Genomic DNA, 24,327 nt, shown 5'->3' on the forward strand with positions numbered 1-24,327 from the left:
TCTTTCTTTATCTCTTTCACTCTGTAATATGTTTGGGGCTTTGTTACTGCTATGAGTGACACCTCTGAAGTTTCTTGCACATCAGCTGTGAATTTGAAGAGACAAATAAAATTTTCCATGGCTTTCTTCAAAGACCTTTTTGAATATACTTACCTCCAATACTTTACTCAAAAATGAGAGTTAGTTCTGTTCTGTATGAAGCAGGTCTGCTGACTTGCTAAGCCTCAGGTTATTTTCTTCATTTGCAACTCTCTGAATTCAACACAAATATACTGTTTCCTCTTATCTGTCTAATCCCAGTTTCTTTTCAGAAGCACATCTGAAATCTAATAGTTGGAATGTAGTAGTTCTGGCTCAGTGGATGAGGAAAGAGCAATGGGTGTGTTTTATCTTGACTTTAGTAAGGCTTTTGATGTTGTCTCCTATGATATTCTCATAGACAAACTGATAAAATAGGGACTAGATAAATGAGCATTGAGATGGACTGAAAACTGGGTGAACTGCTGGGCTCAAAGGATTGCAGTCAGCAGCATGAGGTCCAGTTGAAGGCTAGTCATTAGTGTTGTATTCCAGGGATTGATACTGGAGCCAATGCTGTTTAACATCTTCATTAATGACCTGGATGATGGGACAAGGTGTACCCTCGGCAAGTTTGCAGATGTTGCAAAACTGGGAGGAGTGGCTGATGACCAGATGGCTATGCCACCATTCAGAGGTACTTTGTCGCTTTTGGAGGAATAGGCAAACAGGAATCTCATGGAGTTCAACAAAGGGAAATGCCAAGTCCTGTACCTGAAGAGGAATAACCCCATGCACTGGTACAGTCTGAGGGCCAACTAACTGGAAAGCAGCTTTGTGGAAAAGGACCTGACAGTCTTGGTGGACACCAAGTCAAATGAGACAGCAATGCGTCCTTGCAGCAAAGAAAGTCAACAAACTTGAATCTGTTAGGAAGAGCATTGTCAGCAGGTCGAGGGGTGTGATCCTTTCCCTTTACTTGGCACTGGTGAGACACATCTGGAGTGCTGGGTACAGTTCTGGGCTCCCTACTACTATGCATAGACATACTGGAGTAAGTCCAGAAAAGGACCTAAAAGATGAAAAGGGGACTAGAGCATCTCTCACATGAAGAGAGGCTCAGTGAACTGGGACTGTTTAGTCTACAGCAGTGAATGTTTGGAGGGATATTACCAATGTATCTAAATATCTAATAGGGAAATAAAGATGACAGACTCTATTACTCTTCTCAGTGGTCACCAGTGAAAAGGCAAGAGGAAATGGATGTAAATTGAAACACAGGAAGTTTCACTAAAACATAAAAAAAAAACGCACATTTTTACTGTAAGGGTGATTGAATACTGGAGCAGGTTGCCCAGAGAGGTTGTGAAGTCTCCATCCTTTCAGGCAGTCAAAACCCAACTGGACATGGCCGTGGGTAACCTGCCCTAGTTGCTTTGCGCAGGGGGGTTGGATTAAACAATCTCCAGAGGTCCCTTCCAACTTCAACTATTGTGTGGTTTCTTTGAGCCTTCAAAAATATGTTTTCCAAAGATCCTGCATGCCTTCACGTGCTTTTGGTTGTACACAAACATTCTCTCAGATCTAGCTTGCTTTGGTTGTAGGTGGGTCTGCTGTGTTCAGATAGTCCTTCCTGCTGATTGACCTGTTTGTGATTTTAGTGGTGACCAAGTCTCTTGGTTTACGTGGTACTCACCTTTGTTGATGGGGTGCGCAAATCTGGCTGAATTTGCTTGAGATGGATGAGGAAGTATTTGTCTTGTATTCTGTGGCTGCTGAGGTCAGCTATCTTAAACTGGAACCACATTGCAAAATCCAAAATTTTTGGCATCGAACTCCTGTTCTGTAGTCATATTGTCAGCTATGACTTTCTATTACTAGATACCAAATGAAATCTGAGTTAGACTTGTCCTCTGCCTGTCCTGAAGACTGGGCACTCTGAACAGCTGACATTCTGACAGGCTGTTTGTTTTGTCAGGGGCAATGAGCAGAAGAGTTTCTGTCAAGTTGTGAAATAGCTAGTATGGTTTTCAGTCTCTTCAGCTTGAAATATTGGTGCTTGCAGCGAGTGGCACTTTTTTCTGCCTTTTGTCATGGGAATATATATGTTTTTATAGAGATTAAAATATCTTTTTAGTAGAGAGGGATTCTAATACTGTGCACCTTTGTTTTGTCTTCTGCTCTTGCTGTCCCTCCCTTTTTAACTCCAATGTTAAATCAACCATTCACTTGAAAGGAGAAGCTAGTGAAGACTGCTAATTAGAACAAGCCAGAAGGGTGGAGCAGGTAGGCCAGACAACTGCTTGCTTTCCACCTGTGCTCTTATCTGACCCCAGCAGAGTCAAACAAATAAGGTGTAAATGCTTGCATGGTAGCAATCATTCAGCTTGGAGACAGAGCTAAATTGAGATGAATTGAATGTTATAGTACTGTAAAGAGCCAAATTCAAGTCCTATCTGAAAAGAATCACAGGCCTGCTTACGGTAAGGAAATTGGCCACTAATACAGCTGTTTCAGTTTTTTTTTCCTTTTACTTCTTTTGGAAGCGACATGTAGAACTCAATTACACTGCAGTTTTTGTGACAAAGCTTAAACTAATGGCTCCAAACCAGCAGAATATCATTTGAGGCTCCATACTGCCTATAGGCTAATTGACTAGGTAACAGAAGTTGTGGAGGGTCACAAACACTGATTGTCAGGATTCTAAGAGGCCCCACGATGTTTCACATTGCGTGCTCATTTGAAATGCCTTGAATATTCCAAAGGAAGAGTGGTTTTCATCCAGATGACCACAGAATGTTAATCTGGATGGCACAGGTATTAGATCAGTTTGACCAGAAAGGAATTTCATTAAGAGCACTGTATGGTTGTTCTAACTTGAGTAGCTCTTAGTAAGCTATGATCTAGATTACCTTGGTACTTTGGTATTCTAAATTAATTGGTGTTTTCCTGAGTTAGTAGTATAAAGGATTTCAGCACTGGGAGATACAGGTAGCATCCACCTGAAACTTAAGGATATCTGTATATGACTAAGCCTGGCCTGTAAACCAAGTTTTAATCCTTTTTTATTATCTAGATGGAGGGGTTCTGTTCTTTCTAGTTAACCACTCCAACAGCATCAGTTGGTGATCTTGAAGTGTCATGCCAAAGGGTTAGAATCAACACAGAAATGGTGTTACTAGGCCTTTTGCAGGGTCTTTAGCAAGTCTGACTTTGTCAGACACATTGTCAAAATAGAGTGTTTGCAGTGAAATGGATGAGAACACTTCTATAAATATTGATGGCTTCTGGATCAGGTCAGAACTTTGGTATTAGGCTTCAGCATGTTTAGAGGAGTGAGAATTTCTCAGAAGAGATTGTAAGAATTTGGAAAGAGATGGAAAAAATAGCACTTCCTTGTGGAAGGGTTTTTTTCCTTAAAAGAAATTTTAAGGTACTCTGGGAAGTAACCTGGTTTAAGCATATTTTTAGTTTGATTTATTGCTGTATTCCTATTCTTTTTCTAGATGTGCATTCATGTAATAGAGTCAACAATGGTTTGTGTTCAAAACCTGCAGCACTAAAAAACCCACAAAATTGTACTATGGCTTCCCTGAAGTATGAAGTTTCAGTTGTTGTCTCTTCCTTTGTCTGAGAGGTGTATATAAGATGCCTGTTTTCCTTCCAAGGAGGAGCATACCAGAGGAAAATGCAAAGTTCGATTCTAAGATCTGTTGAAAGAAAACTGAGAAATTTCAGTGCTAGCTCCTGGACAGACTTTATAAGCCTGCTCTGAGATGTAAGGCGTTTTGACATTCTAGGTATGTCTTTACTTTTAATGCAGATTAATCTTCCAGTCAGAAGAGGTAGTTGTCTTTGGACTGAAACTCTCCCAGGAGTTCAAGTCCATCCCTAATAATTATACAAAGAAAGTGGCTTTTCTGTGGTAGTTACATGTTTGCTCTTCAAGAACTATTGGCTGCAAACAGAACTTTGAAACCTTTCCCTTCCAACTTCACTGGCTCTGACCAGACAGGTTAGGCTGTTCAGGGAGGTAAAAGAGAGAGGTACAAGTTTATGATTTTTTGCAGTAAATATTTAGCTCTTATAGGCATAGCATAGCATATTATTGGAGACAGAATTATCTTCTATCTTGGAATAAGACAGTCCAAGGTTTCTTCTACAGGTTTCTTCTGGTTTTCAACAATTTTGTCCTCTTTTCTGGTTCTTGGTCATTCATGCTGTTCATCTCCACCGATATTCTCTGAATTTGATGTAAGTGCTGATTAGCTGCAAGAAGTGCTGCAGACCTCCCCTTTTCAAATCTTAGTCCCTGTGGGAAGGAAGTGGAAGCTGAATGTTGTGCTCATGTCTTCCTTACTAGACTGAAGTGTACTTTCTTTCCCAGAGCTTTAACTTCCTCCATATCTTTTTGGATTGTTTCTTTCCATCCACCATAGTCCTTATATCAACTGTCAGTACCAGAAGAGATATGTTTGCTGTGAAGAACCAGATCTTAGTGTTCTGCATTGCTAACCAGAGGTTCCCAAGTGCACGTGCTTCTTTCTGGAAGCGTGCTCAGCTGTATCCCCATGACATGGAGTATTGTCTGTTGGAGCTCCTTACCCTTTGATACCTCTAGTTCCTTTTCTCAGATAGAACAGATATTGGAATGAACCAATGAATCAACTTCTCTCTTCTCCACTGGTATCCTTTTGTGCTTAGAACTTACATGGACAGGTTCCTCTGTGTCTTAAGAAGTTGTTCAGCACAAGTGCAGATAATTTTTAGAGCTTTCACAGGTGATATTATGTCTTAAGACATTCAGTACTTAACATTTCTTTGTTGCTTACTATTAACCCAGCCACTACAGAAACATCATGTTACCTCAGGATGGTTCCTGTCTCTTATATAGCTTCTATTTAGAGTAAACTCTTCCCATATATAGGTGGCTTTTTTAATTTCCCCACATTCATAGAACCATAGGATGATACAGGTTGTTTTACAAGCTCAAGAGGTCTGTAGTCCAACTTCCTGTACGAAGTAGGGTCAGCTGTGAAGTTAGGGCAGGTTACTTATGGCTTTGTCAAGTCTAGAAACAATACAAAACAAGGGGTGTTAAATATGCTCTCACTTTTGTATTTGAACAGGACACTGCCTTTTTTGAAGACCCCCGAGTTTTTTGTTTCGTTTGGGGTAAGGATTTTTGGTTCAGTACCCTCTTCTCAAAGACTATCCTATTGAATTTTTAGTTGTGTCACGAAAAGTTGTAGTGGTAGTGAAGCCAGCTGATGTTATTTGAATAGTCTTGACTGAACAAGCCATGCTTTTGCATTTCTGAAAAGGTTTCTTACTATTGTAATGGCAGAACTGTCTCAAAAACCTCTAGTCATACATTTCCTAGCTATGTCTTATAGCTGGGGACTCAAAAATAGGGCAAATGAAAACAAAGTACCCCCTCTCCCAGAGTTTGTGTTCTTCCCCTGAAGATCTAAATTGCCCCAGAAGGATTTGCTCAGGAAGGTAGGTGAGCTGTGAATGTACATTCTTAATTGTATTTTTTGCAAATGAGAGGTCATTTGAGTGAGAAGATTACTTGTCAGTATATGGAGATTCTTTCATATATGTCCATATATGTATTTGCTATACGCTTATGTTATGTGCCCTGAAATCAGAAAAAAATTGTGGGTCTATGTTTTAGATAAACAAAGGTGAGCTGGGGATTATAACTAAGGTAGTAGTGCATAGTGTGTTCTATGCCCTTTGCACCATGTGCTTGAGGCACTGAGAAAACAGGACGCAGGCACAATCTACAGCATTTTTAGGGCTAAAGATGTCTCCAAATTTAATAGATGATATATTTATATGTGAATATGCTCTGGATAGCAGTTTTAGCAAGAAGTGGAAGGTTTTCAGTAATCTTTCTTTTGTTGCCTAATAGTTTGCCATTATCTTTACTTACAGCAGTTTCAACAATACACGTCTCATGGTTACTTCTGTCTTTGTGCATTTCTCTGAAATAATACTCCAGGTTTATTTCTACAGCTGAAAAGGCTGACTCAGGTTATAAAAATTAATTGTTCTGTGGCATATTCTGCTCAGTAGCACTAAATAACAAAAACATGGTTGTAGATTTTTAGGGTGTGACTTTTATGAACATAGGAATGAAATATTTCTACTGCTGTGATCTGTCTGGAAACATTTCTTTATTACCTTTGTTCAACATGGGTGATTTTATTAGGACTTCTTGATTATTTTTTTTTTATTTTATTTTTTTGTTTGTTTCAAGGAAAAAGTGAACTTCTGCCAATAAATTTAAGTTTGGTCCACCCCTGCTGCAAGAGAGCAGGAGCCATATGGACATGATTAGTGTAGTTGTAAATGAGTAAATAAGTCCTGGTGACAAGGCATGGCATATTTACAAAGTTTTGTTTGCCTTCCTAACCACAGTAGCACAGCTTCCTGTAAGAGTAGTGTGACTGTGTGTGGTTCTGCAGAAACCTGGATAGTGTTACTAATTCTTGGTTTATGGTTAATTTTGACTTGAATTCAATTTTTAATTCAAGTATCAACCATCAATTTGAAACTAAATCTAAGCTGAAGAAGGGACTTGTATTTTTCCTCCAAAAAAAAAAAATGCTGATTAAATAAATAATATAAATATGGGTAATGGTTTAAGAAAAAAACCCACCTGACCGAGCAAAACTAATCACTAATATGGTCAAATATTATGTGCCCAAAGGCATATTTTTGTTACCTCAGTTTTAGCTGAATGTTTAAGGCATTCACTAATATGTATTCTGTGCTGGTCTGCCACACATGAAGAATTATATAATTTAAGCTTTCTTTTGTCATATATGACAAATTTTTCCAAATAATGCTAAAATCAAGCTCTGCACTGTGTTTCAAAATTACTATCTATTCAGTTTCTATTCAGTTTCATAAAACTGAAGGATATTTTTCTTGGAGATCTAGCATAGCAAGTAAATGTTGGGGATGGTGCACTATATAAAAAAAATAATTATTTTGCCAGTGTCATATGTACATATTTGAATGTCCTGGATTTCCTACTGCTTCATGAAAATTTAGACCATCTGGATTTAGTTTTAGCTTTTGATCTTCTGCCCATGACCCTTACAATCACCTAAGCTATTTTTATGCAGTATGTAATACCATTAGCTATCCAAGCTTACAAGTCTTTTTTTCTTGCAGTAAGCATAAGTATTCTCATCATGTACATATCTCCTGTACTTCAATTTTTGTCTAAACATGGATTTGTTACTGGCTTTAGTGCTTTGTATTTAATGGTTTATATTTCAGGAACGGTCTCCTCACCTGAAATATCTTACAAGATTTTACCACTGAGTTTTTAATCTTTGACATACAATTGCAGAGGAACTTAAAAGCTCTAGGACTGAAGAACTGATTACTTTAAGCTTTGTTGAACAGTGTCACAAACTTTGGGACCTCTTTATTCTAATTCTGTAGAAAGAGAAAAGCTATTGTGTTTTTGTTATAGGTGAGATGGCAAGCCATTTCCTGTACCTTTCACTCTCCCTAGCAATCTGTGTGACAAATTATGCTAAGTCACAGATGGGTCTTCTCAGCATATCTCATTCATCTCTACGCTTTTGGTTTTCTTGGGTCAGTGTGTAATGTGGAACTGAACCTGATATTTCTGATATGTAGCTCAAGACGACTATTGCTTACCAAGCCTGTTTCAGCCACACTTTCCAAATAATATGTGTGGATTGAATTACTTTTCTTTCACTTTTAGTCTTGTGTGATGTATGACCCAGGGTTGTATGATGGGGAAAAAAGATCACGTGGACATGCAGGCTCATTCTGTGCTCCATGTACACCTTAACTATGCTCTTGTCTTCCTAATGTGTCGCATGTGACAGAGACAAAGATTATATTGTTGTTGTGTTTTGTTTCCCCTGTATGGTAATTTACTTATGCAGTGGAAGGGTACAGGTTTTGTATGTAACCGTGTTCCTTTCACATTTCAGGAGCATAATGGTCAGAGCTAGAGAACTCTAGTCAGCACTTAGCAGTTAGTAACTCTGCTTTAATTGGATGGGTTTTGTTACTGGAAAGTAGTCTTTGCTTAAATCTCACATTAAATATTTTTTAAATTAACAGTTATTTTGTTTCTAATTTTTTCCCAACTCTCTCCCTAGATGGTAAAAGCAATCCAAGTTCTGCGTATCCATCTGCTTGAGCTAGAAAAGGTTAATGAACTCTGCAAGGATTTCTGTAGTCGTTACATTGCCTGCCTGAAGACAAAAATGAACAGTGAAACTCTATTAAGTGGAGAGCCTGGAAGTCCTTATTCACCTGTGCAATCTCAGGTATGTTTGAAATACAGTTAAGTGCATTTTTGCTTAGGAAGTTATAACTACACTTCTATTGCTATTAATTTGTAAACAGAGTTTCTGCAGTTTCTTTGACTTTTTCAAAATTGGTTATTAACAGTAGAAAGAGCTGTATATTTTTGTGCACATCTGTGTGCCACTGGCTGGTGGACAAATTTGTTGAAATATGCCAGAACATAGAGTCACTTTCCTTGTCTGTCTTCCTTTTATAATTTTCCCTCAGTTCAGCAAATGGAGATATTCAGAATAGCCTGGATTTGCTGTTTTGTTGGAAGGAGGCTAGTAAACAAAATAAACGAAGGAGAAGGGGAAAAAAAAATCCTTGATAATAAGGTCTCCTTAGTCTAGTCTGCTTCATTAAAATATTGAGATGGTTGAGACTTTTCATACACAATTTGTATTCTGGAACAAATAGACAATGTCTGATGAATTATAGTTGCGATATTAGAGAGGTACATCATGCCTGTCACCTGGGGTGACTGTGTAGTTATGAACAGTACCCATTTCTATACATGTGAACCTCAGTTTATATATTGTTGACTTTACCTAAATGCAATACCTGATTGCATTTTTTTTGTAGTAAATTGGCAACAGTTGATTAACAACAGTTAGTATGTTATGTTTGATGCTTCTGCTGTTAGATGCTGGAAAGTGAGCCCTGCCATCCAAGTACCTACTAGGTGCCTGGTCTCAGAGGATGGCCCTTCTCCGACTTACTAATGTGTTTGATGCTGTATATTCTGGAAAGCCTCAATGACTGTTAAACTTTGCTGTCTGGACTCCTTACTTAGGTTTTGGTGTCTAGAAGTGTGGAAAGGAGAGTCTAAAATCAGACAAAGACAACTTTAAAAAGATGGGTTTTGTATGTCTGTTACAGTCTTCTGTAGAGACGGGAGGGACTAAATTTTTGCATTTGGTAACAATAGAGATTATTCATAGGTATTAAGGAATGTGTAAGAGTTTGCATGGTCAAGGTTGAGTAAGAACTATCTTGAGCAGAATTATTTTGAAATTGAAGGAATTAAGGTAATAACTAAAGTTCTAAAGCTTTGATGCTTGAAATAAGGGTCCATTTCATCTGTCCCTTTTCCCTTGTGCCTTTGGAAACTGTTTCTCTTAGTATTTGTACACCTAGAATCATTTCTCTCCTAAAATTTCTCAAGATAGTTTTACATCTTTTCTAACAGTTGCTTTCATGAGGATTTTCAAAGGTAATAGTTGGTGGTAATGAGGAAGTTAATGTAGGTAATGATGAACCTCTAATGAAGTCCCTTTTTCTTTGAAGTTAATCCTGTGATTAAACTCCAAATGTATTTTTAGAGCCAAAATTACACAAGCGTGCTTTATGTCCTTAAAAAAAAAAAAATGCAAGCAACTAATTGTTTTATTTTTCTAGCAAATTCCAAGTGCCATTGCAGGCACGCTCAGTCCCCAAGGGATTATGGTGCCAGCATCAGCATTGCAGCAGGGAAATGTAACTATGGCAACAGTAGCAGGTATGACACAGTAAAGAAAAACTGGCACCTTGCTCTTCATTCTGGTTTCTTTTACAGTTGTTACAATACACAAATACTTTTAAAAATGTGTTTTAACTCTAATACCTGAAAAGTTGTTATAATACAGTGGAGTGCCTTACTGGTTTCTGAATGTTCGTTTAATTTATATGTGTATCAAATATGCATATGTGAGTGGAGGTTACATATATATAGTATTAAGAGGGATTTCTGTGCAACACTACTTTTGTTAAAAGACATTTCAGAGACTGGGGTTTTACACTTTCTTCTTTTTTTTTTCTCCTTCAAAAAAAAAAATTCTGTTTGACAAAAACATGCATTACCTAAAGTATTGCACTGGTTAGCTGTCTCATGCTCTATGGAGTCTGAAACCACACATGCAAGTCTGAAATCCCTGATGTCCAAGTTGTGCTACTATTGCATGGAGATGACAATGGAACTGAAATGTCTTATCTTGCTTCTAAGCAAGGTTTTAAAACAAACAAACAGGAAAAAATGCCTTGACTCAAATGCAACAAAGCAATGCATTGTGCCCCTGCAGCATATACTTGCAGGCAGGTTAATGTGAGACACAATATGTGCTTTGTGGCTTTGGTGCCCAGGAACCCCTATGCACTCACCAAGGTTCTGTCACCTTAGTTGACGCAAACATGTAGGTGTCACCCAGCTGACTGCCCTAACCAGCTGATGCACAAGAGGTGTGGTTTTGATGTTGTGACCTTTGTTGGCTGAAGAGTTAGCTCAGTTAAAACAAAACAATGGACTATTTTACAGCCTGATAGTCATGGCGTTTTCCTTTGAAAATAGGTTTAGAATGCCTAAAATACAGGGAAACAAACAAATTTCATACAGAATTTTGTGGATGGAGAAAGTTTTAGTGTAGCAAAGAGCGCATCTTACATGCTTACTAGAAAAGAATAGTTCATATATGATCAAAACTGTTGTATTGTCTGCATTGCTGATGTGTTTGTGTGTTTAAAGAGAATAGTATTTGAAGGGCTTTTACTTACCTATAATCTTTGTTGCTGTTTTGTAAGGGGGTACAGTGTATCAGCCCGTCACTGTGGTCACTCCACAAGGTCAAGTGGTGACACAAGCACTGTCACCTGGGACTATTCGGATCCAGAACTCTCAGGTTTGTTTCATGGGCTTCACAGAATAGTATTCTGAGTTGAAATAAATTTCACTGATTTTAAAAGTTTTGTTTTAAATTTGACACACTGTCAGAATGAGCTCTGTGTACACAGACATAGTAACAAAAGTAAAATTAATGCAAGCACTCTTATAGGAATTACAAGTTGTATAACATGGCATAAGGTCCCAGACAGATCTCCCTTGCCTCGACACATCATCGTAGTTCCTACCTGTTAAATATATTTTTTTAGTGATGGCAGAAAAGTATAGATACATGGATTTAAAAAAAAACAAACAACAAAACAAACAAACAAACAAACAAAAAACAAAAAAAACCCACACCAAACAACCAAACAAAAAAACCCCGCACACCCTCAAACCCAACAAACAAACAAAAAAATCCCAACCAAAAAAAAAACCACCCTGAATTGAATAGACACTTTTTCAATTATTAAAACTTTTCTTATTGTTGAACTAGGTTTATGGCTGGATAGATTTACTATATTGCATTATGGTGCCACACTGCTGTTGTCAGGAATTTGACATTTTATCATGATGGCAACCACTAGTACTGTGAAACTGTATATATTTCAGAATTTATATATGTTGAGAAGCACTTTGCCATAAAACCTTCAAAATACTCAGTTGAGACTATGGGAGATCCTCACATTGGGCTCATTATATCATAGCCTAAAAGAGTTGGATCTAGGGAGCTCAAAGAAACAACTAAGGAAAAGGAAACATGAAAACTAGACCATCTTCAGTTATGGAAAACATTGCTAGGTTTCTCTTGAAGCAGGAAGCGGTAAGTAAAATCTTCCAGGAATATGAAGTCAATTAAAAATGTGAATGAGGAGCTACCATCTCCACAGCATAAAATCTGTTGGTAATCACTGACTCAGTCTTTTCTCCTTCTTTCTTCTGACTTTTCAAATGAAAAAGTATGCTTAGAGTGTTCTTCTTTTTATTGGTAGTAGCATGTATGTATTTGCCTATATTCTTGCCTACAATGCATGCAGTTCTGTCCTCAGATACCTTTCTGAAAGAAACGTGTAAAATTACTCTCCTAGACTGAAATGTTTTTGAAGAAAAATGCTTCTTACGGTTCTGATGGGGGAAAAAAACAACAAACAAAAAGAGGACTTGACGTTCTATATATGATGGTGGTGAATGGAGTTAAATTCAGTTGGTGTCCGGTCACAAGTGGTGTTCCCCAGGCCTTGGTGCTGGAGCCAGTTCTCTTTAATACCTTTATCAATGACCTGGACGAGGGGATTGAGTGCACCCTCAGTAAGTTCACAGATGACACTAAGCTAGGCAGGCGTGTTGATCTGCTTAAGGGTAGGATGGCTCTACAGAGGGGTCTGGACAAGCTGGACCGATGCGCCGAGGCCAATGGTATGAGGTTCAACAAGGCTGGGTCCTGCACTTGGGTCACAACAACCCTATGTAGCACTACAGGATTGGGGCGGAGTGGCTCAAAAGCTGCCCACCTGGGGGTGTTGGTGGACAGCCGGCTGAATATGAGGCAGCAGTGTGCCTAGGTGGCCAAGAAGGCCAATGGCATCCTGGCCTGTATCAGGAATAGTGTGGTGAGCAGCACTGGGGAAGTGATTATCCCCCTGTACTCAGCACTGGTGAGGCCCCACCTCGAGTACTGTGTTCAGTTTTGAGCCCCTCACTACAAGAAGGACATAAAGGTGTTAGAGCGTGTCCAGAGAAGGGCAGTGGAGCTGGTGAGGGGTCTGGAGCACAATTCTTATGAGGAACAGCTGAGGGAACTGGGGTTGTTTAGCCTGGAGAAGAGGAGGCTGAGGGGAGACCTTACCACCCTCTACAACTACCTGAAAGGAGATTATAGAGAAGTGGGGGCTGACCTCTTCTCCCTGGTGACAAGCAATAGGACAAGAGGAAATGGATTCAAGTTATGCCAGGCAAGGTTTAGATTGGATATAGGTTTGGACCTGCGTTCCTTGTCACCCACAGGAAATCCTTGTTCAAATTCTCCTTTTTCAGTGTTTCAGAATGCTGTGGAGATAGGGGAAAAATGCTGAGTGAGAGCCATTGAATGTTCATTGTAAAGCCTCCAAATACCAGCATATTATTTAGAATGTTAAATGTTATTTTGGAAATAAAAGTATGCTCCAAATATGTATTTGTTGTAATTTGATAGCTTAAACCTCATTTAAAACTTGTTTCATACAGGACATAGACATAATGACTGGCTTGAAGAAATTGCTCTGTATTGTCTGAAAAACCCAATTTAGAATGATTTCGGTTATAATTGTCTGAAATATAATCTCATATGCAATTTATATGCTGTTTCTTCTCATCTCTTCCTAAGCATTTAAGAACGTATTCCCTAATGTTCAGATAACCAACGTGCAAATGATTTGATGTATCCATAGGAAGTGAAAAAGAAAGCAGAAGTGAGAAAGAAATATGACCCTTTAGGAAAATAGTAAGAGTGTTGTAAAGTGATTTCAGGGTTCTACCATATATATCTTCTTGCTCCTTGAGAATTTAGATGCATTTATTTAGCAGAACCTTTAGCATCTTTCTTTGCAACTCTAGCATAATAATTAATTTTACTTTAAGTCCTTCATTTAAGTCTTACAGTTTCCATGGTTGTTTATGTTTGCACAGTGAGTATATTCAGCATTATGTTTTTCAATCGCTCTTCACATGTGCAAATGACTACGTAGGGTGACAAGGCAATCAGATCCTTAGGGTAGCATAGATTAGTACAGAAGACCGTTAAGCTGACACATACTAGATAGGTGGATTTTATTCTAAATAATAGTAAATCAGCATTTGGCTATTGTCACAAGATCACATAGACAGCCTGATAACAGCTGTAATTCTTCAGACAGAAGTTACCTGAAATGTAGGCTGCCCAGGGAGGTTGTGGAGTCTCCTTCTCTGGAGACATTCAAAACTCGCCTGGACGCCTTCCTGTGCAACCTCATCTAGGTGTTCCTGCTCCGACAGGGGGATTGGACTAGATGATCTTTTGAGGTCCCTTCCAATCCCTAGCATACTGTGATACTGTGAAATGTGAAAACTATAGAAACCTAATACAGCACTTTCCCTGGATAAAGACATTTTGGAATGTTCTTGTAGGAGAGCTGCTATTGTAAGTCTTCCCTGGGAAATAAAGTAGCTTTTTATAATCGGCATGCCTCAAGCCTAATTTCTTTTCATTCCTTCTATAAATTAGTTATTCATACATTGATACAGAATACTGCTATTACTATGTTAACTGTCCTATTTCTTCTAAAATTATATGTGCAGCTTCAGTTGCAATTAAACCAAGATCTAGGCATCTTGCATCAAGATGATGGCTCATCAAAAAATAAAAGAGGAGTTCTTCCCAAGCACGCTACAAATGTGATGAGATCCTGGCTCTTTCAGCACATAGGGGTAAGGACTGAATATGATCAGGAGTCACAGGTTTTTATGTAACTCTTTTTTGTGGTCTCTTATGATTTTGCTTCATAAAGAAGGTGAATTTATTCTGTTCTTATTTGTGTAATCTTAGTTCAGTTTTCCCTGAAGTTATTTGGACTAGTTCCACAGTCTAATGTCGGTTGATTTATTATTCTTTTAATAAGTATGTTACATTTGTACCTCATGATCTTAATAAACATTGTTAAAAGAGATCTTTCTTCATTTTGTTGTGTTGAGAACTTAACGCTCTCTACACCCTGGTTCACAACACAAGGAAAAATAGTACCATCTGTGTTTTGTGGGTTTGTTTTTGGTTTTTTTTTGTTTTTTTTTTTTGTAGAGGAGAATTTCAAATTTTCTGGTTTTATCTCCTTTCCAGTGATCTTTCTAATGTGTACCAAGTGTGTTACTATCTACTTGCGCTTTCAATAGAATGTCTTTCCTTTGCATAAATACTTATCCTGAAAGGATAAATGGGTCTCAAGTTGTATCACAATGTTTAGTTGATTGATATCTACAACTATTACAACTATTTTACAACAGACAAATGGTACAGGGAAATTGAGTGTACACTTATGTTAATATACTTTCTTCATCTGTTTAGTTCAGAGTAGCTTTATTTAACTAGAAAATGCTGTCAGTACTCTCATATGACATTGCCTTTAGACAGCATAACTAATCAGATCTTATCACATGCTGTGTTGCCCAGGGATCACGCTGTTTAATAGACTGCCAGCCATGAGAAGCTTTTTCTTCTGAAATACACATCAGCAGTTTAATGGTATCATATACACTTTCAAGGATAAAATCAGTTTTGTGTAGTAAAGCAGTCTTTGTTAAATTATTTTTATCTATAAAAGTTTGTGAGGTTTCTAAAGTTTGTTTTTTAACGAGTCAGATGGTCTTAATCTAGCAGCTTGAATCAGTTGTAATAAAGGAGTCCTTATTTTTGATGAGGAGATGAAACAAGTTTATGCCTTTTTTGTTTGCTTTTTTGTCTGGCCTAGCATCCATATCCAACAGAGGATGAGAAGAAACAGATTGCAGCACAAACAAATCTGACACTACTCCAGGTTAACAATTGGTAAGAGCAAAAACTCTTACTTAATGTCTGTTGTTTTCTCCACATGCTTACAACATAGAGAAATTAAGAGTATAACTTGGACATCTGGAGTTGAACTTACTGTCCTACATATGTTACAAAATACGTATAAAAATACAAGAATTATGCACTGATACACAAGCATATTATTTTTATAGTAAGGTATAATTATACTCGTGCCATTTAAATTATGTAAGGATTCCAGAAAATTTTGCAACGTTAAGGTATTACATTCTGTTCTGTTGCTGAAAGAGGTGGAAGTACTCTCATGTCTCTTCTGCAAGTAAAGGAATTGAAGTTTAAAGGATTTTAGTGGCCTGTAACTCTGAAAAGCATTCTCTGGTAGTCATGGTTGCAAATGTTTGAGAAGTTACTGTCAACAGATGCTCATTCTGTTCTTGTATCAAAGGATGCTGTCCTCTGAGCAGTGATGTCTGAATGGAGAGTGTCAGTACCTCAACTACTTTAGTTCATGGTTCAACATGTTTTAGCACGTCTTATCTTCAATAGAAGTTTAAGATAATACACCTGCCCCTGCAGAAGAGAGGAGTGAGAGTGCTGACATGCATTCTGCTTGTGGTATTGGTTCCTAAGATCGTTGCAGCTAAGTCCAACAGGGATCTTCCTCAGATTTCAAAGATGACAGTGGTTGCATGGCTGCAGAGGGGTCCAGTGGGGAAGTACTCAAGATAGTGGCAGTACACTGGTTCTGAAAGTGGAACAGTGTAACTATGCCTGTGTGACATGGTAGTAATGGAGCTCTAGGGTCCTGGGATCCAACTAATTTCTCTGCAAAGCCTTGCGTTACACCATGTGGACCTGCGAGCTGCACCCTACTTCCTTCCATTGCAGGTAAAGATGGGTCTTGGATGTGTTTTGTCAGATTTAGCAAGGGATGCTATCCTTAGTCATAGCTCCTTGCCACAGCTAGCTACATTGAAATTGATTCAGTTAACTGCTAATAGCTTAAGTGAGATGTGGTTTAAGTATTTTCTTGTTCACTAGCAGAAAGGGGAAGGGCAGCAAGTAGCATGCTGAAGTAAACAAGTGAAAATTGGGGAACAAAAAAGATTTGGGAAAGATCTGAAAAATGTGTTTGCTGTTGTCTCCTGGATCAGGAACCAGACCTTGGAAAGCCAGGGAGTCTATAAAATAAGTAATCCAGGAGCTTAAGGAAGTAAATGAAACCAGACCAAGCAAACTAGGTTAGACAGGGGCTAGATTTTAGGTGAACCCTAATGAGAGGAGTATCAGCTTTCTGAGCTGTGCTGTCAGCAAGTTTTCTGGTGATTAGTTTTTAATAAGATCTTGAAGTGTACATCTGTCATGCTGTCTGGAGAATTTCCCCTTCTGAGGTGGGGGAAAAATTGCTGCTAGCAGCAAAATGATACAAGTACTTTCTTAGCTAGTTTGCCAAAATCAAAGGATGACAGTGTGCTAGGAGCAGTTTGCCATGTAAAAAAGGATGTCAAGCCAACCTGGTAGGGAGAAGACTTTATATTCCTAATTTTTTTTTCCCTGCTGTATACTTTGTGAATCTGAGAGAGAGAGAAAATTCACAGCCAAATGGTCATAAGTACTTCTTGCCTTTGATTGTGTTTAGGTTTATCAATGCTAGAAGGCGAATCCTTCAGCCGATGCTGGATTCCAGTTGTTCTGAAACTCCGAAAACAAAGAAGAAAACAGCTCAGAACCGACCAGTTCAGAGGTTCTGGCCTGACTCCATTGCCTCAGGAGTTGCTCAGCAGCAATCTAACGAGCTCACAATGTCAGATGGTAAGGAGAACTGGCTAAACCACAGATAATAAAGTTAATTCCTCTGTAACAGGGTAATGGAGGGTTTAATGCTTTTGGGGGGAGGGGAACTTCCTGATATATCAATATAAGTGTGTTTTTAATCTGGAAAAAGATAACAAATGTGTCAATTTTTCTGTCTTCAAAAATTTTCTGTGTTTTGGGGGGTATTCTCTTGGTATTTATGTTGAGAGATGGTTGCTTTTGTTTCAAGAGTTATGAAACAACAGAACAAGGTTAAGATGTGCAACTAAGTTCTCTCAGTATGTGTATGTACATCAGTAGCATTCTGTTTGATTAGCAGTATTGGACTGCAGTTTCAGTTTCATGACTCCCCATCCTGTTCACGTTCCTTTCACTGTTGCTAGAGGGACTGAGCATCTGCAGTTCTCTATATGCCTCGTGTGTTTCAGGTAGAACATTGAGAAGCAGAGAAATGTAATAGAGCCTCCAAAGACTTTGAAGTAACTTCCTTAGCATCAGATCAAACAAATAAACTCTATTTAAGAAAGATAAATAACTGCTTTAATCTCAGGACGATCCTTTCTGTCCTGCTGCTTTATTCCTTTCCAGTTTGTAGTAACTTTTTCCCCTCAGCCTCCACTGGATCTGACAACAGCTTTGTCCATTTAAGTCACCTTGAATCTCTGTGAACACTCCCATTTTTTTGCAGTGAATTAAGCTGGAATACTTTGCAGAAGTGGTCTTGTGATGACTTGATTGGAGAATTGCTGTAATGGGTGTCCATAACACAGCTAAGTTTAAGATTCCTGGCCAACTTAATTTTGGCATTTCCTGATATTCAAGTGTTTGACAACCTATATAGCTTTTGTTTTAATTTAGTTCCTTTAGGTTTTCTTCCTGTTGATTAGAAACAGACTTTGTTGTATATAAATATGTATTACTTAAAATTAGAAACCAAGAAAGATGCTAAAGTAATACAATTGTGCTTCTCCAGGTGCTGTTGTAACAATTACAGCTCCAGTCAACATGAATGTAGACAGTCTCCAATCTTTGTCATCCGATGGTGCTACTTTGGCTGTTCAGCAAGTTATGATGGCAGGGCAAAGTGAGGATGAGTCTGTAGACAGCGGTGAAGATGATGGAGGAGATCTCTCAACAACAAATATCAGTGGGCTGGTCTTGGATAACAGTGATTCTCTGCAGTAGGAAGCAAGAGAGTGTGACAAAATGTTTGGGAATAAGAATGGACTGACTGACTGACTGACTGTTTTTATAGTTTGCACAGCAAACATTTTACACAAGTTTTATTTCTAATATGTTTTATATGTAGATATAGAAGGGTGCACTTTTTTGTATTTCATAGTAAGCTTAAAGAGTGTTTTTGCAGGTGCAGCAACTTCTTTCAAATGTGTTTTTTCATTTCTTTTCCTTTTCTTATTTCAGAAAATTATATCTAGTAATATAAAGAACCACGTAAGCACCCCTTTGTTCTATGAATTGGAAGTGCTGCAATTTCTAAAGAATTATGCAGTTTCAATTAGTGCTGTTATTTAACACAGCTCTTGATGGGCAGGTGATGTAAATTTAAAGCATGTGACAGTAGTGTGTGGAACTTGATCATTAAGTTAGATACATATATTTGAAAGATGCTTCTGCACCTTAAAAACTGCTAGTCTGAGGTGGACAGCAACACACATAAAAAGAAAATGTTGATGTGTGATTCAGTAGCGAATGTATGGCAATTTAAATAAGTTTAGTTTCTCTCATAGTCCGTGAGCCTGTTTATCATTTGCTATAGAAACTCCTATTTTTACCTTGTCGGGGTTATTGGATAAAAAATATTTTTATAAATTCACTAGGAATTGGGATGACGACTGTATTAAGCAGGAGGGAAAAAAAAAAATTTCCAGAGGGGAAAAATAAATGTTTAGTATTCCTATTTGGAAGGTCTGAAAACTGACCAAATTTAATAAACAAGCTAGCATTCTATGATTCTCAGCTATCCCACAGTGATATACTATATTTGATAATAGCATAAGAAAGGCCCACTGTTTGATGGGATTTTGATATTGTCAAACATTGATTTATATTATGTGTAAACTAATATTCAAATTACATTAACTCTGTATCTAGACTTGTATCTGAAGATATTTGCTAAATGAGTATTCAGGTAAGTAAATTGAAATACTCACAACTTTTCCAGTTATTAGAGAAATTTAACAGTTTATAGTTTGTACAACTGAATCTGAAAAATGAAAAGTTGCCTACTATACAGTCATGAATTTTGCTATCACTCTGCTATTTTATTGCATTTGAGATATTTTCCCCTAATACAAAAAGAAATATAACTTATGGATTTATATAAAATTTCTTCACATCTGAAGGGTACTACCAGAATATACAGCAGGCTTTATTAGAGTAGAAAATCCTTGTGTGTCATTTAAAAACTAAGAGCTAATGAAGAAAACACTTTTTTGTGTGATAACAGTTCATTTCTTTTTTTCCCAAAGTTTGGAGTCTGTATCCATGAACACTTACTTTTGGAACTATGTATTTCCCCTTGTTAAGTACAAGTAACAGACTCCAAGAGTCTCGTGACAAAATCAATGTCCTCTTTTCCCCCTGTCCATTTGTCACAATGTTGGGTTAGATCAAAGCCAGAACTTCCTTCTGATTTAGACCAAATCGAGTTGCATTTCTAATGCTACAGACATTAGCTTTTAGAATCTTTAGACATTGTGTGGGAACAAAGTCCTTTGACGGATGCAAATGTGTAATTGAATATTTAATTTCTGCTTTACAAAACACTTGAGCACACGCTTAGGTCTCATTGATTTCAGTAGGTTAATGCATGTACTTTTTGACATGCTTAAATGGTTGGAAGCTGGTCTTTAGAGATTGTCTTCCAAGGCAAGTAGAAGTTGGTATGAAGAAAAACTTTGGAAAGAATTGTCAGTAGGACTGGCATACATACATGGAGAATAATACTAGTTTCAATGACTAGTAGCTATTTTGAAAAATTGGCATTGGGTTGTACTCACCACAAGTGGTGTTTCTGCTATGGCTTTCACTTATTCCTGGCTGAGGATCTTGCTTCTTAGTTCAAATGCTGTAATGATCTACTCCAGCTGGAGTGGTAATTTCTAAAGAATGTGTTTTCTTCTAACTTCTCTGCTTTGCCACTAATGTGCCATGTTTGTTAAAGAGCATAGTAAATGAACATTGAAAGATTTAATTAGGAGGGCTTTGACACAGCATAACTATCTCAAAGGCTATTGTCAAATCCAGTTTGACCCCAAAACATTTTAAAAGATAGCTATCGTATACAAATGATGCTCCTCTGGAAACATTCAACCTACTGCTCTCACAAAGGATACCTGAGAGGTCTAGAACCGAGAGACATATTCTGTATTTTTCTTTTTAGTTATTTTTTATTTAACTCCATAAGTGCTTCATCACCCCCTCAGTTTCCATTATGTAGTAGGTTATATTTGTTGATTCGTTTGGGGTTTTTGTTCAACTACCCTTGTTCATGTTTAATAGTGCATTAATCCTTGTACTTCTAGCATGTAGGCAGATGAATAGTCTACTTCTCAGTGTGTACAGGCCTATGGACAAATATGTGGTTTTCCAAATCAACCTATGCTGCAGGAACAGGCCATTTCTCACTATCTCCTTCCCTGACCATTTGTTGCTGCCTCAGATATACCAGCAGAGCTTCCTCCAGCCTGCTTTGAGGTAGTCCAGAAAGCAGCTGAGCTGGCAGATCTGTTGGGGTAGCAAGTAGCCAGCAGTGAAGGGAAGGGTAAACCAAAACAGGCAAAGAAACTTTTGTGGTTTGGAGATAATGTGGCAATGGGCATTTGCCCACACTTCAAAACTATGAGAATTGAGATCTTAAAAAGAGAGAGGGTATTAAAACAATTTAATACCTATACAGCTGGCTGGAAGAGGGTACAGGAATAGGTAGTTTATGTGCTGCTGGGAACCCAATTGGAAACAACCAGGCATCAGGGTTTGCAAACTTCTGAAAGTTTATTTTTCAGAAAGAGGCCATTACCTGGTTAGCTTTTTTATTCCCCCCACCTTACATGCAGCAGAAGTACTGTAAAAGGGGGAATATGGAATAGTTTTACTGTCAAATCAGAAACATAAAAACATAGGGATGTGAATTCCTAAAACTGAAAAGGCTTTACTGTGTGGTCAAAGGTATTGCTTAACATATGGAATTCAAACCTTGTCTTTTAATGCAATGAGAATTCTGTAGTGGGTATGAACTGCACGGAAGTACTTGATTATTTTTTTTTTTTTTCTTCACAATTTAAACAAAAAAAATAGTGTCCTTCCTTTTTTGCTGGGTAAGAAAGATTGCTGGCTTAAGTAAAGCATCACTCTTCAGGAAAGGTACATGTTTACATTAGGTAAAACGTCTTTATAGGGGACCCAACTTTAAACCCCACATATAATTACCCCCTCACTCCCAATTACAGTCATGTTCTTATGCAATAGAACTAATTTGTTTTTAAAATCAATGTAATTCTTCTGCAGTTATGATTACTGAAACTTTTAAAATTTCTTCAATGTAATCCAACCCAAAACAGGGTTATCAGTCCAATTCTCCCAACATTTCTGTAACAGGCAAGGCAATTCCCTGTTGTTCTTTAGCTTTAGAAACATTGTGGGTTTTGTAAATCAATTCCGACTTGATCAGGACATATTTTTAAATGACTGTTCCAAAGAAATAATCATGTTGGAAAACACTTAGAATCGACAGGCATGGCTCTGGCTCTGCAGAGAGTTTCCTAGATCTGGATATTTGGTCAAAGCGGAGTCCTGCTGGCCTCAGGGAAATTCCGTGAGGCTGCATTTATCTGCAAGAGAATTTATTGCTCGTTCTGGTCCCTGATCACCATTGAGAACCTTTTGGAGACCCCTCCGACTTTCTTGCCTGCATACCTAGGTTTTCTTCCAGGGTATGAACAGAGTATGGACAAAGGGCTTAGAGTGGCAGGAGTTCATATTGACCTGGTGTGTACCGCATTCGTTTTGATGTTCAAAATATGGCCAGAAAGCAGACCTCCACTGAGGAAGTAGTTCCCTGTTCCTGTGCGTAGAAAGTAGCTTCAGGTTTATGAATAGTCTAGTGGAGTAGGGCCACAAAGACAATGCATGAATAATGTATCTATTCATTTCTCTAATCACATGGAAAAAGAATTAGAAGGGAGTTCAGCTTCCTGACTTCATGAACTTGACAGCCCAGAGGATGAAACAAAGCCTTTCCAAGGGATGATAGTTTCATAAAAACCATTAGACTTGTAGCACTTAAAACAAACAAAAACCCAAAACACCCTGGGATTTTGAAAAGTTGGAACACATTTATTTAATTTGTAATTGAAGTTGATTGAAGAATTATTTTCTGAAGCTGAGTCGTCTTGGGAGAAAAAAATGAATAAGTATTTGTCTATGCAAGACATAAATGTCAAAAATGTGTGAATTACCCATTTTTAGGTGCTGTATTGTTACTGTCTTTCTGACTTCTGTTACTTTGATTAGTCTTTTAAACCTTTCAGCCTTATATTCAGCTTAGGTTTAGAGTTGAATAGGCAAAATGTAGTTTTGAAATCCTGTTGGAAATGTAACTAACCTTCATTCCCTCATGAAAATCTCGCATGTTAAACAATTAAGTGAAATGTTTTGGTTTCCTAATAATAAATTCAAACTCACCACCTCATAAAAACAGAGCATATCCATGAAAACGCAGGTTTAATTCTAGTGTGCAAATGATCAAATCGTCAGCCTTGTGCTGAATACACTTTGCTCTTTACTGTTTGGGGTAGCTCAATAGTAAAGCAGGTTGGTTCTGCCAAACTCCAACTCAGGGTGGGTTCCTTCCCTCCCCACCCCCTCCCTTGGCTTGCTAATCTCCTTCACATAGGCTTCGGGTTGTTTCATTTTTATGTCCTAAAAGTAACTTGTTCATCCAGTATCAAGTGTAGTGAAATTGGCACTAATGTGCTTTTAAGTGGTTGCCCAAATAATGTTATTTGTTAATTCTTGTCACCTGGAAATACAAAGCCTTGTTCCTTTTCTGTGACTTAGTTCTTTAGGACCTGCTGAGTGATCACGGCTGGTTTTGCCAGGGAAATGCAAAGTGCAAGGAAGCAGTGAAATGCCTTAGCAACCTTGTAGACTACTATAAAGATACTGACTTCACGTTAATAGAATCCAGTGTTTTCAGGTCGTGACAGAAGTCGCCCGTAAATCTTTCCATGGGTTAGCGACATTTGGTTTATACAATGACAATCTTTAAAATGTGAACCCTGTAACTTTTGATTTCCATGGTTGTTAAGGGATTTTGAAGCAACTGATCTACTAAGGGATAAAATTAAAAATCAGAATATGGTTCATGGAGGATTTATTTTTACACTACTGTTCCCTATGAACTGAGAAAGCACATTTTTAAAGCAAAGCATTGGCATTACTTTAACATTAACAGTATTGTTTGGCTGAAAGACAAATACATTTTCAAGAAATCTTGAGCATAGTTTCGAACTAGTTAACCAGTTCTTGGCCAGGGACAATCCTCGGCCTTTTTATTTGTTTAGGTTTTCTTGTTTATGCAAATGAAGAAAAATGTTTACTAGTTCTTACCAGTACGGGGATTTTTATTACGCTTTTGTAATGCAGGAGCAGCTTTGATGACAGAAGGAATTAGCAGGTAAATAGTCCATAATGTGTGTGACCTTGAGGTGTTTTTTTTTTGTTGTTGTTGTTCTTTCAAAATTGTTAATTAAAATGGCATGGACATCAAGGTTTCAAGAATGGTTCCAAGCATACATGGTAGCGACTTATTTGAAGAGACTTCCCCTAGTGCAAGTCCCGTGTGTTAACTTGTTCGGCCAGGTAGACTGTAACACATCTGTAAAATTACCATGTTCTTCTAGATCAGAAATCATCAGGAAATGAGCAGCCTTTTTATTGCAAGATAGCGATT

General features: G+C 37.9%; 1 protein-coding gene across 1 annotated transcript in view; it reads left to right on the plus strand.

The window, feature by feature from the left end:
• Nucleotides 1-19,653, plus strand: part of PKNOX1 (PBX/knotted 1 homeobox 1) — a 33,441-nt gene extending 13,788 nt beyond the window's left edge. Inside the window, exons 6-12 of the mRNA XM_082485975.1 lie at nt 8,181-8,351; nt 9,772-9,871; nt 10,927-11,024; nt 14,318-14,446; nt 15,481-15,557; nt 17,179-17,351; nt 18,328-19,653. Coding sequence (XP_082342101.1) covers nt 8,181-8,351; nt 9,772-9,871; nt 10,927-11,024; nt 14,318-14,446; nt 15,481-15,557; nt 17,179-17,351; nt 18,328-18,539 — 960 coding nt within the window. The 3' untranslated portion in view covers nt 18,540-19,653. The remainder of the gene's footprint in view (nt 1-8,180; nt 8,352-9,771; nt 9,872-10,926; nt 11,025-14,317; nt 14,447-15,480; nt 15,558-17,178; nt 17,352-18,327) is intronic.
• Nucleotides 19,654-24,327: the final 4,674 nt, after the last annotated feature.

This window comes from Vanellus vanellus (assembly GCF_965231255.1).
Source record: "Vanellus vanellus genome assembly, chromosome: 1".
In the NCBI taxonomy this organism is placed as follows: domain Eukaryota; kingdom Metazoa; phylum Chordata; class Aves; order Charadriiformes; family Charadriidae; genus Vanellus; species Vanellus vanellus.